Source organism: Stegastes partitus, unplaced genomic scaffold, assembly GCF_000690725.1.
Source record: "Stegastes partitus isolate 25-593 unplaced genomic scaffold, Stegastes_partitus-1.0.2 Scaffold817, whole genome shotgun sequence".
Lineage (NCBI taxonomy): Eukaryota > Metazoa > Chordata > Actinopteri > Pomacentridae > Stegastes > Stegastes partitus.
The window spans coordinates 98,323-112,647 of record NW_007578548.1 but is presented as its reverse complement, the minus strand read 5'-3'; the positions used below and the strand labels follow the sequence as shown (position 1 = coordinate 112,647).

The 14,325-nt window shown below is 38.2% G+C and overlaps 1 protein-coding gene across 1 annotated transcript in view; it reads left to right on the top strand.

Annotated features, from left to right (window-relative positions):
* Positions 1–8,627: 8,627 nt before the first annotated feature.
* The window catches only part of LOC103365195 (gastrin-releasing peptide receptor-like), a 17,870-nt gene continuing 12,172 nt past the window's right edge, over positions 8,628–14,325 (top strand). Inside the window, exon 1 of the mRNA XM_008292565.1 lies at positions 8,628–9,001. Coding sequence (XP_008290787.1) covers positions 8,628–9,001 — 374 coding nt within the window. The remainder of the gene's footprint in view (positions 9,002–14,325) is intronic.

The window sequence follows — 14,325 nt, the reverse complement described above, 5'->3', positions numbered from 1 at the left end:
TTGCATATTTTCCTTCCTTCCCTGTTCTCTCAGGCACGTTTATGTCTTTTACCACCACCTGATCTCCACGAACACATCCAAAGAGGTAAATAAAAATATTGATTGGGATCATTAATTAAATGAGTTTTAGTGATAGAAATCTGTGATGCTAAACACAGTGAAGTTGCCACAACTGCAAACAGCAGATTAACAGTTTCCTCAAACACACTCACAGAGCAGAAACACAACTGATCAAGCAGAGATATTATCGTAAGTCTGTTTCGTGGTGCACACTGTGTATTTACCACATCCTCTCATCATGAGGATGTGGTAAAAGCACAGTCTGACTTCTCAAAAAGCAGGTTTTGAAAAAAAGGCAACAACGATTAGCTTGTGGCACGTTAAAACAATAACTAATGATCATTTGTGACACACGAATGAGCATCAAAATACATATGACTTTCAAATGAGGCTCTCTTAGCGTCCCACTCTGGAACTTAAGGTGCAGCTTCTTTTCCATTGCGTGCCATCACTTAGTGCAAAGGTGAAACATTCAGTCCAGTCGTCAAGGTTTTTGGCTGTAAAGATTTCGTCCTATCGCACCTTCTTAGTTGTCAGTGAGGTTTTCCATGAGTCATGTTGTCTCTACAGTCTTACATTCTTGCATATATACCCTCTAAAAAGTAATCCAGGGTACTTACTAAATGCATGCTCGCAAGAGAAAAGTCTCATTTATTGACACTGTTTGGACAAGTTGTGCTGACACAATAATGTTGGTGATTGCATCAACTTAAAATTGTGTGTAATTTAAACACAAATTTCTATGTTAACTGATTAAAAACTAATGAAATTGGCTTGATAATTTCATTTTTCTTCACTGAGTTCAAGATTGCAGCCTTACTCCTAAAATACGTGGACAAATTCAGACAGTTCAGACGGCGTGTTAGAGGACCAGTAGGCTGAACAAATGCAAAGGTGACATTTTTCCAGAACAATATGACCTGTATTCCTCTACAACACTGCAATAAAACAAACAAAAAACTTGCCTAACAACTTTGGTGTTGAATGAACTGTTGTCTTTAAAGCTACGACATGAACAGAGAAAACATAAAACGCCAACAACTTCTAAAAAAAAGTCTAATTGCAGCAACCGCCCCCCCCCAACCTAAAACTGTGATTTTGTAACACGGAAACAATTGTTGGTGCAACTTAGTTTTTATGAGTAATCAACTTAAAAGCTTCTGTTTATCCCCACCAATTATCAAGAAATTAAAAATAACTGAGTGTTAAGGAAGGCTACCGTAATTTTCGAACTATTAAGCACACCTGAATATAAGTCGCACCCACCAATTTTAAAAAGAAAGAAAAATTTGTACATATATTGGCCGCAGTTGTCTATAAGCCGCAGGTACCCACATTGTAACATGAGATATTTACAAAGGAAGACTTTTAATTAAATACGTACCAGTAAATGCTTTTTTCCAAACAGTGCCTGTAACATGCCCAGTTAAGAAAATAAAAAATGCAGTAGTCTACCAGGAAACGTCACTGATCGCGATCTTCATCTTCCTCCTGTGCACTAAAACCAATAAAGTGGTCTTCTTCAGTGTCAGAAGTGAACAGCCTCAGAATCACTTCATCACACACTTCCTCAGTCTTTCTTTCGTTCTCAATGTCACTTTCATCTCAAGGCAAACTCGTAAAAACCATAAAAAGCCATAAATTAGCCGCATCGTTGTTTAAGCCGCAGTGTTCAAAGCGTGGAAAAAAAGTAGCGTCTTATAGTCTGGAAATTATGATAATTCTCTAATGGAGTTTGTTAGTTGAACATAATTTAAAGATTGACCTAAAGTGTTGCATTGTTTATTGTTGAGCTCACACATGATTTTTTGAACAGTGTCCTCCAGCACATTGTTGAGCTCTGTGCTGTTTCCAAACAGGTTCGATATGTCATTTTGTGATGCACCACATAAGAGGCAGGGGAGTGCATTTACAGATAATTGAGCAAAAATAGCCATTTAGTGTTTGATCACTGAAGACGACACAGCATCCTATGCTTGATATTTTCGTGACATTTTATGTGCGGAGCGTAACCTTTTCCTTGTTAAATACTTCATTTCCTTTATTGTATTTTCACAAACTAAGGTTATAAATCATGAAGAAAAAAAAAGATGAAGTCTACAGTGCAGGATTATGTGTGTGTGAATTTAACTCAGCATCTTCTCATCTCCAGGTTTCCTCTTCTGTCTCCTCTACTTAAGAATATAACCAATTTCATTTTTTGCTCTCTTGGTTTTCTCATCTCACCTCCACATGACGACTTAGGACCACATTTCCTTTGACGTCTCATACAATTAAAGCATGTTATCTTGCCTGTGACACACCACAGAGAAACAGGGATTAGAGATGTTGTTGTCCTTCATGGAATATTAGAACATTGGTTGTTGTTGCTGTTTTTTTATTGGTACTTGAAATATCCGTGTTGAATAAACGTTTCAGGGCATCTTTCATCGACCATTTCTTTACTTGAGTGCCTGCTGATGGGCTGTTTTTCATCTCTGATACCTGTGAAGCTCCATTATCCTGCGGCGGCAGAGAGTCCACAGAGACATCAGTTGCTACAGGAACCCGCTGAGTTTTTACTAGATGTGGCGCCAGCGGGAGGTAAATACAAGCAGCCAGTTTGTGAAAACACTTATATCTCATATCCTTTACAGGAGCATGACATGACCCTCTGATGAATGTGTCTTAGTTATGCTTGGACCACACTGGTCATGGTTTCAAAAGACTGGGTCTGAAGTGAATCGGCGGCCCATTCAGTGAAGATGCCGCCTGGTATTCAAACAAGTCCAGCATTTGTTGTGCGTCATTTCAAATTTGGTAGAGCTGCAGGCGAGAATTTTTAGATCAGCTTCAATCCCATCAGTGACTACAAATTCAGACTGGCCTGCTCATGGGGTCGAAGTGTCACATAGGGGTGTTTCTAAAATGTAAAAGAAGTTGTGCACCAGACAAGGGAATAAAAGGTGAAACTCCACTTGTCACTTTAGAAAGATATTTTCATGAATAAGTTAAAGGGATAGCCCGGATAACTTCACATCCACACAGCCAAATCGCACAAGTGAATAGAAAAAGCGAACTAATTAAAATAATCATTAAAATCTGGTTACACACAACCCAAATAATAATCAAACACAAGAGTCCATTAAGTCACCATCAACCAAATCCAAAATCAGGCACCATACCTCTACTGAAAAATCTTAATTTATTTCCAGTGTCCTGAAGAGAAAAATAAAATCCTCCTTAATTTACTAAGTGAGAAATTGCCTTCAGATAATTTAAGTTGCAGAATCAATAACTGGAACTGTAAATGAGGAGAAATGTGTTCCGGGGAAGGTGAATGGTCTTTTTAGAGTGACTTCAGTTCTGTTCAGTGCATTTCATTTCAGCGTAGTGCATTTCGGTTGTATTTGTGACGGGCCAAGAATAATGAAAGAGGCCAGTAACAGGAATGAGTTACACTAATCCGAGGCTAGACAACACGAAGAGTTGGGAGATTTGTTAAAAATGGAGACTTAACCAGAGTGCAACAAACACACATCCACCACGGTCGGATCAGGTCAAGAAGGAAGCTGAATGACAAATATCCAGCCCTGCTATTGTGATCCGCTTATAGACAGCAGTTTGTTACCAACTAGGAAACTTTCACAAATCCAGCTGGTTCTTGGTTTAAAAGCCAATTAGTCGGCTTTCACTTCTCGCTCTGTTCACATAGTTGTGTCTAAATTCATCTTCTCCCTATACACACACACACACACACACACACACACACACCTTTCCTGCTATTCTGGGCATTTTCTCTTTCTACTAAAAAGGACACTTCTGCATTTCAAAATTGTCTCTTATCCATAGAGCTCAGGGCTGTTGGTTGAGCCTTACATTTACGGAGCTGCTCTTGAATAAATTTGAGGAAGTATTTTTCAGGTGGAAATTTAAAAATTAATAAAAAATACTCTTGGGTTTAAGTGGTTAAAACACATAACACAATCGGCACTGGTTCAGAGAAATGGCCAAACATTCAGCTACCCAAAACCTTTAGATAATGTAACTATTGTTATTCATTTTAATAGTTCACTAAATACTTTCTGGTGGGGATGATCACAGATTTGGTACCGTTTACATGTTAGAGGTCAATTGTAAAAAAAAAAGTGATTTCTCTTATTGTGTTTGACTACATATCTAAACAACCCCAAAGTTTCCACCATCATCTGCTGTGGTTTGTGTTTAGAACTAATTTGCATATTAGCCTCCTAGCGTGCTAAACTAAGATTGGGAACATGTTAAATGTTAGACCTATTCCTGTTGTGAATCGATGAGAACAAAAAGCAAACTTTGATCAAATAAAGCTGATACAAAACAAAACCCACAGTCCAGATAAATCTGAAGCATGGGGATCTGGCAGGAATGAACCTAAAGCCAAGATGGTAGCAAAAGCATGACATAAACAGGAGCAAGAAATAAAGAAAGTAAAACTACAAACCAGATGCAGGTGAACAGCTGGTCAAACATGTGGGAGGCAAACAGGGCAACAGACAGGAAAAGACTATTTAAACACTATACAAGACGCAGGTGGAACCTATCAGGCCAATCAAATGGGAGGGAAAAGAGGCGTAAAGACGAAAAGTAAAATTACAAGTAGCACACAAGGAAAGGCAATTTCAAAATAAAACAGGAAGTAAGTGAAAAGAAACATGAAACAGACACAAGCAGAGACATCGGAAATGCAGAAATAAATCACCTAACAAACCAAACCAGCACCAATTTACCATCTGTACAGACCTCCAGACTGTGACTTGGTGTAGACTCAGTCTTGTCCCAGAATTAGTTTGTTTAATCTAAATATGCTCTGAGGCTAAAATTCGGAGTTCAGAGGTGAAATAGCTACTGGTTCTAACACCATGCAGTTTGGGTTGCAGATTCGTTCTGGCTTTGTACACTTCCTGAACTTTGCAAAACAGGATGTGTGACAAACATAGTTTTGTTGCTCATAAAAAGTCAAATATGATGTAGCAAAACTGTTTGTTGCATCATATTTGACTTTTTATGAGCTATATGAAAAACGTCAGTTTTTCACTTTGTTGTAGAGACCAGACTCATCTGTCTAACTGATCTATAGTGTCAGTAATGAGCTGTTTTTCATGAGCTATCATCTTTCCCTTGACCACAAGTATCAGTGGAATTTCTCCAGCTAATCATCGTCGTAAGCAAGACTTCCTGCTAAATGTTAATTGCGTTGCTCATGGAATTGATGATTAAATGCAAACCGTTGGCATCCATTGAACATTACATTTGATCAGCTGACATCCATGCAGCCAGGCTTTAAACAAACAAGACATTCATCAGGGCACATGTCAGGTAGATCAAACACTCGGCTTAATTGATAGAAATTGTGCAACTTGAAATGGGAATTTGGCTGAAATTCTACTATCGTATTCGTAGCCGTCTGTCCATGCTGTCAGAAGTAGTTTATTGGGACTGTATGGACAAAATCTAGTCTAAGTCAACATTTAAAATGTCTATAATTAATATTTTACATCAACAGTGTCTCAATCGTCAGAGTTCAGACAATGTAATAGTATGAAAGACGTCAGTTGTGATGAACCTAAAAGGGATTGTCTCATAAATCTGCAGCTTCCCTCAGCTTTAGGAGCTTTAGAATAACTTTCAGCTCACTGTTTAGCAATCCAGCCCACAACTTCCCTGTTTTGGTTCTCTCTGACACTCTAATAGCATCATTTCTGGCTGCAGCAGGGAGTGAAAAATCTCTAAAAACCCACTCTACACCACCTGCCAAGCACCAATAGACCAATACAACATATGTTTAGCAGCTAGTAAACCAGACATGTTCCCTATAGGAGATAGCAGATAACAAAAACCGAGCTAAAGAAGTCGGAACGTCGGAACGTTGGAACGTTGGACTTAAATCTGACCTGTGATGGATGTTGCTCTTTAAATGCTGGATGTGTAAATAAGCAGCGATGTCATGTCAAATGAAAAGGTCATGATATGTAAATATGTTCATAACAAATGTCTCAGAAGCTCCCAGATTTGTTCAATTGAAAAATAATGAGAAAAAGTATTTCTCTTTCATTCCAATAATCTTTCAGCAAAACTTCGTAGAAACTTCTTTGTTTTCTTTTTGTCTTTTGTCAGGATTTTTGAATACTGCATTTTAAAGAAAAGGCTTAAATACTTAACAACAGACAGCTGATGACTAAAAATAACGTTTCAGAAGAAACTGCACACCAACGCTTAACAACCACCTCTGTGTTTAGAGCTAATTAAGTGTCAAATATGTCAGCAGCAGAGTTATTTCTGGTTAATTTCTTTTAGCTGTTCAGGAGAGACAGCAATGTAGTTAGGAAGCATCCAGGTTGTCTGTTTGATGAAGCCAATGTAATTCACATCAGTGTCAGTGTACGTGGAAAAAATAAAACATTGGATAAACCTTCAAACTGTAAAATAACTAACTAACTATTTGACGTTGACTCAATGTAAAGAATTTATTAAGTACAACCTGGAATTTTTTGCAAATTATTTTCTTAGGTTGATGAACTCACTTATTTAGCATTTTCCTAAATTAAAAACAAAATTTGTCTTAACGTGAATCATTTCTTCAGTTCAACTTGCCATAATTACTGTCAACATCTCATCCAGACAAAAACAAAACTCACAAACACACAAAAAAACTGTAGAAGAGAGATGAAGAATTGAAGTTCACAGGTTTAGAGTTAACATTCCAGGTACATCTACTGTGTAGTCAGAAAGCTATAACTGTAATTTACCTAATGTATGCATGTTTATGTGTAATGTAATTTCAATCAAATCAAGTTTATTGTCATTTTGCTGAACATACACAGTAGTACAGGCAAGATGAGAGGGCATTTCTTCAGGATTATTCAACCAGCAAGTTTTGCAGAATGCATGTCTAGAATAAGACACTAAATGTTCCCTCCTGAAGAGGCCGCAGCGTCCATGTGCGCCGCCATTCGTTAAACATTTATAGTGTGTAATGTAATCTGTAAATTCACTTTGCTTACTGTGTTGTGGTTCTATGACCTGCTTTAAAATCTGTGTTTTAACATCATGGCAATTTGCTATTTTACAGTATTTCACTGTAAAACTACACAGTATTTTTTTTCATTGTATTTAAATCGGAAACCTTCTGCATCCTGCTGCCCCCACCGTGATGCCTCCTGTTACCTCAACCAACCACGAAATGGAATATTTCATTGGTCCATTTGAAATGGAGGAACAAAAGGACAATAACCTCTAATAACTTGTTCCACTAAATTTTATAATTCGAGGCAGATGGCTGTCCCTCCCTGAGCCGGGTTCTGTCGGAGGTTTTTTTTTCCCCTGCGGGGGTTTTCAGTTCCCTCCCACTGTTGCAGACTGCTTGCGGACTGCTGAAGCTTATAGGGAATCCAAATGTTTTGGTGGTGTTTCTGCCTTTGTTAAGCTATAAGATGACTTGCTTTTGTAAATATGCGCTATACAAATAAAATTGAATTGAAAAAAATGAATTGAAATAAAGTTATTTTACAAATATTTGCCAGTATTTGTAAGGAGAAAAAAAAGCAGTATATTAGGAAATGAGAAATGATGAATAATTCTTTAAACTGTTATGTTACGTATTTTTACGTAGTTTTGTTAAAATACAGAAACTGGCTACTAAAATTTCAGACAAAAATGTATAAATTCACACTTTAGTCATTAAAAACAGGTTTTTAAAAAAGTGTCAGCATCAAAAATCTGTTTCACATATGGTAATTTGTTCTTTTACAGTATCTCACTATAAAATGACACCTTATTTTTCACTGTATTTAGTTCAGAAAAAATACAGATATTTTACAAATATTTGCTGTTATTTGAAAGAAGAATTCAGTATTTTATTATTATTATTATTATTTTAAATCTATCTTCAAACTGTTATTTTATTTTATACATTTTCACTGTTAAATTACAGAAATTGGTGAATAATATTACAGGAAAGCATTGTATTTACCTGTTGACTGTAAAAATAAGAAAACAGGCCACAACTGTGAATGTCTACATCTTTTGATTCTTTTACAATGTATGATTAGGAAATGACACTATTTTGCTGTAGTCAAATTAGCTATAAAAATAAATTTTTCACAATTTTTTAAACTTTTTTTTTCTTTTTTTACACAGTGCTCAGTTCAAATGTCAGGAATTAAACCTATAATCATGCTTCCATTTTGATCCAACATTAGAAAAGATGGTCAAATGACAGCTTTTTAATTCAGACAAGTTTTTTTCAAAGCATACAAAGCCTGACATAAAGCAGATTTCTATATTTGTATTAATAGTTTTTATCTCCTTTATGCCATCCTGCCATACTCTTATCATGATAACGCTTTTCTCTCAAATTCAATACCACGGACGCACATATTGATCGTTCTTTTCTGTTGTGCGCATCGAGCTCCTACAGCAACAACTCAGACACTATGGAGGACGCAGCTCTGAAGTTGGACGCTGAATTTTCACCAGATGTTTCGCCTTCTTTCTAAAAATCCCTGAAGGACCTGCCAGTAATTCTCCGAGTTTCTTGACGGCGGGGACAGATGGAGCGTCTGTGCCCAAACGCGTCGCGCAGCGTCACCACTCCTCTTCCCGGCTCGGAGCGGACGATGTGGTTCACCGGCGTGGCCATTGCCTCCGTTTACGGGGCCATCAGCGTGTTGGGGCTGGTGGGCAACATCACGCTCATTAAGACGTTTTGCTCCGCCAAATCCATCCGCAACGTGCCAAATCTTTTCATGACGAGTCTTGCGCTCGGGGACGTTTTGCTGCTGCTGACCTGCGCTCCGGTGGACGCCAGCCGGTACCTGTCAGAGGAGTGGCTGTTCGGCAGGCTGGGATGTAAAGTCATCCCCTTCATCCAGCTCACCTCTGTTGGGGTGTCTGTGTTCACTCTCACGGCCCTCTCTGCTGACAGGTATGTACAACTTACTGACCTTCAGGAGAACTTCAAGGGTCGTTTATATGGCAGTCAAATGCATATTTATTGACATTTTTAAAGCTGTGCCACATGTCCAAAGTAAGCAAATATTTAACCTCCTATTGATCAGTGGACTATGAGGCACGACAGAGCTGCTCGTCTTCAAGTCTGGTGCTACGTGTTAAATGATAACTGTCATCAATCAGATGCAGAATCAGCTGATAATTCATGACTGTGATTTCAGGATTTGATTTTTGTTCTGAAAACGTTCTAAAAAGTCATTTAAATGACCTATTCCACCACTTAATTAAAGGCCTACTTGCATGACAAAAATCACAGTTTACTGATTTGGTTCAACCTTCAAAGCTGCAAACATTGTGTTGATGTGTTGGATTGATATAATCATGTTGGTAATTACATCAACTTAATATTTTGTCTATTTTAAACTCAAATTTCTTTATTAGCTGAATTAAAATTCATTTTAAGTTGCATAACTTAATGAAATTAGCTTGATAACTTAACTTTGCTTTACCTCGAGGTCAGGATTTAAGTTCACTTTGCCTGCAAAACATATCAGGACACTTTCAGATAGCAATGAATTTGAGAATATTTTCAACTGGGATATGAGCAATCACAGATTCATGTCTTGCAGTTAAATTTTGGCCCTTCTACTCTTCAGTTAGGACACTAGTGAATAAAAATGTTGGGAAAAGAGTTTCACTTGACAAATCTGCTCAGCTCGAGGCCTTTTCATGTTAATTTAGAATTTGTGGGGCAATTGAAATTTGTGTCGTTTTTTTCTTTCAAGATTTAAATATTGCGTGTTAAAAAACTTAATTGCATCTCAAAAAAAGTAAAGAAAAGTGACTTACCAACTATTTTGTTGCTGAATTCTGTTCTAAAACACTACATGAACAAAAACTAGAGAAGGCCAAAAATAAATGAAGAAAATCTAATTGGAGCAACTTAAGTTTTTTCATTTTTGTAAGCTTAAAAGCTTGTGTTCATGTAGTCAAGTGTGCACAAAAAATACCTTTAATAAGATGTAAAACCTAACTGGAACAACTTAGTTTCTATGATTAACCAACACAAGAGGTGTTTATGCTGCAACTTTTTAAGTAATCAGAAATGCTAACTGTGCTCAGCTTGTTTTTTGGACATTATCTCATTAAAAGTTGTCTAAACTCAAAAAGATTGAACCAGCTGTTGCGGTGATATTTTTGTTGAGTTTCAAGCATTATTTTTTTGGCATATTTCAAGGTTCTAGCAATATTTCCAGGAGGACAGTTTGTTTTAGTTCTACATTTTTCTTGACACCAGGATTGCATTCTCCAGTTACCTTCAAATGTTTTTGTTATCAGCTTACATTTTCTAGTATTGTAGGAAATGTTTTATAATGTGTTACCATAACAACATGCCCGACATCATCCTCAGAATATGTACAGGTATAACTGTCTTCCTTTGCCATATCACATTGCAGGAACTGTTTATGAAAACATTCTGTCATCTGAGAGCTAAGACCTTAAAAGCCTGAAATGCTTGTCTGTGCTTAAAAATGGACTTTATGATGCTTTAATGTAAATATAATAGCAAAGATCCTTCTGAAACCAGAGAGGAAACAAAATGGATATCGCTAAAGTCAGACAGTAACACATCAGTAAACACATCATTTGTGTTTGTGAAGTGAGCATGTGATTGAATGTTTCAGCTCTTCCTTCAATTAGCGCGTCTTGCATCTTCAACCACTTCTTATCTGTCGTTGCCAGAAGCAGCACCGACCCTTTATTAACCTGAGTCATGTGCTAATTCTGCTGTTTTGAACTAACGATCTTACAAACAAAACAAAAAGAGTGGTGTGAAAAAAACAAGTGTGAGTTTTAATCGACTTCATCCTTAATCTTTGTGTAACTTACGTTGTTTAACTCATAGCAATCCCTGGTGTCTATCTGAATTTGGATTATGGTGGGAAATATATTAAAGGTTAAATCAGGAGGCCTATTCTTGATTGGCATGGATCAGATCACAGTGAATCTAACCACGCTACAGAAGAAGAATCATCAAAGTTTGGCATTTTGACCTCAATAGCATCAGTGCAGATACACAAAAGAAGTAAGGAGGAGAAAGATGGAGTGCAAGATTTGCAAAATATGGACATTTAACTAAGATTAAGACTTATATACAAACTTTATCTGGAATTATGGAAGTGAACCTTCTTAGCTGTGACTTTGCATGGATTAGCGAGGAGCCAGATGCAGTCAGGTTGCTGCTGTAGGTGGGTCTGGGTGGTCAGGTAGCTTGCTGCTCTGCAACTGTGTTCTTTATTCTAAATAGTCACTTGTGGCTCCAACAAAACCACGATAGTAACAGCCAAAATAGTCAACTTGAGTCTATGGCAAGCCATTGACATTTAATCACTAGATTAGATATACATTACAAATATCCATATTTCAGTTCATCCTCATAAAAAAGAACATTTCAGATCTCCAAACTGTCAGTGTTCCCAGGACAAATTATACTTCTACTTTACAAGTATATCGGGGTTTTGTCACTGCAAATATCTACAATTCAGTTCCAGATACTGTCTATGTAATTTACACAGCTGATGTCAGCAAATGAATCATAACTAGTGCTAATTCCAGTTTCACATATCTACAGTTTAATTCCGATTAATCACACTATGAGTTCAAGATATCTCTAATTACCCTCAGTTCAAGTTATCTGTATTGTCTTATATTGTCCTTTTTAGATATCTTAGAATTTCGGTGAATTGATGATGGCGGAGGTGAACTTTTTAAACAAACTGACGCTGTGACAAGCTGTTTTTCCTTCATGTCAGAGCAGCAGTCTGGCTAATTTTAAAATAAGTCTTGAATAAACAAAGCTCTTGTTCTCCACAAAGACCTTGCTAAAAAACTTATTTCATGGTATTTTCTACCCACCACAGCACCCCCCTGTACTGCTAACACTCCTGCAAATGCCTTTTTGGGGACAATATCAAATGGAGCAACATCTTGCACATCAATTAAGACTTAGTTTGAGATGGCTGCATGGTGGCTCGGTTGTCAGCACCGCATCCCTGTTAGGAGGCCATGTTCTCTTTGGGTTCTCCAGCTTCCTCCCACAGTCCAAAAACATTCTGAGGTTAACTGGTGGTTCTAAGTTGTCTGTAGGTGTGAATGTGAGTGTGCTTGTTTGTCTCTCTGTGACAACTTGGGACCTGTCCAGGGTGTCCCCTGCCTTCTCTCTGAGTCGGCCGGAGTAGACTCGAGCCCCTCTGTGTATAGATAATGGATGGATGTCTGCAACTATTATTATGTGTGCAACTATTATTTTGAGTCGTCCAAACTGTATAACAGATATCACTTTCTGTCATTCTGACTGTTCTGATGGACCTTACAGACATCCGGAATTAAAATTCTCACTATAGTCACAGTCTAACTTCAGCTGGTCAAAATAATGTTGATGTCTGGATAGAATTTAATAAAATGTTCAAACAGCTCACCATAGAAGATGTTGAAAACAGTTCTTTTATACAACCTAAGCACACAACAAAGTTGAGGATGTTCAGGAAGTGTGCTTAAGACATTTCAGTTGTCTGCTGTGCACGTCTCCACACACAAAGTCTTTCAACTGTATTTCAAATTACGTCTCACGTACAGTATGTGTCTGACAGCAGATATGTTGCTGTTCATATTGATCCAGCTGTGCATCACCAGCAGCTAATAATTATGGGTCCATGAGCCATTGTTAGTCCTGTGTCTCGGTACAGTGATTGTGTATCGGGTGTCCTATGGCTCGCAAACTTATTTGACTGTATCGCAGATAAAGAAGCTTAAATTAGTTTTGTGTTCTCATAACTTTAAACAGGTACCTCCCTGTGGTCTCGTCTATGAGTAAACCCAGACTGACACCTTCTAGTGAGTTTGGACCTCTTTGTTCTGTTGTTATTGCCGACAGGTCTGAGCTAGTCAGGAACTGTGGGTAGTTTCAAATTGTGTTATGTTTTTTGTCCAAGACACAAATAACACATAAAGGGGAGATGGACAAAAGAGGCCAGAGGGCATAGCAAGACAGTCCAGTAGTCAATCTTCTAGCCAATGTTTTCAAGGAGGGCTCTGGTAAAGCAACTTATATGTTGTGGCTCTCCTACTGGTTAGATATGCAGAAAATACTGCAGTGTTATTATTGAATGCTCATGACCGTAAGTGAAAGTGTTGATCAGCTCCTCAATATGATTAGGTCTGAGCCACATTTTGACACTTACAACCCAAAGAAATGATCTGAAACTGCTCCCTATTGGCCGACCACCTGCAAGGATAGGTGTCAGGGTGCACTGCAGGCACAGAGGAGGCAGCTTGACTGGCATGTGATGGATCCGTCTGCTCCTGTAACTCAGGTTAAACCGGTTCAAAGATTTCATTATGATTACTGTGAATGCCAATATCCATGACACCGCCATCGTCTCTCACTATCTTAAATACTTTCTCAGGTTTAACAGGTGCAACGCTTTCGCGCTACAACATAAACATCTGCTGTAAGACTAAAAAAAAGAACAACTTTTGCTGAGAAAAAAACCAAAAAAAACATCTGACTAGTGTATATTCTCTTCTTGTCAAGAACTGACAAGAATCAGACAGGTGGACACAAATGCTCGACACAGACAGGTTCAGGCAAAAGGGCGGGTTGATTATCAGCCAGGGTTCGGTACACAGGAGGTCAGTCAATCAGGCACAGGTATCAAAAACGAGAGGCAAAAGGCAAGGTCCAAAAACAGAAGCAAGGTCGTAACGAAACAGAGAGTGACTATGGCTTAAAGAACGCTGGTACAAAGACTGTGAAAGTGCTACGAACTGGCAACGAGACTGTGACACACACAAGGTAATATACATGAGGTAATGAGGAGAGATGGGGAACAGGTGAGGGAAAGCCATCAGGGAGCAGGTATGACGAGACAGGGACAGGAAGTAAATCACAGACAGAGACAACCGGTTAGTGTTTGCAAAATAAAACAGGAAGGACAAGACATCAAATGTGCAGACATGAACAGGAACTTGACAGACACGACACTTCTAGAATTATTTTTGAATGTTTTATTTTTTCCCCGTTAAATGATACAGGATGATCTTCTAATGAACCATTTGGTCTTCTGTAAAACAAGCTGCAGAACAGCATGCTTAGTTTGGCCGCTGGCTTGCTATACATTTCTCTCTGAAGCACCTATAAAAATAATATTTTTAATGTTAATTAAGGGGTGCGCATAGCTCACCACGCTAAGCGCCCCCTTCCCGCACCGGGAACTAGTCCCGGAGTCGGAGGGCCCG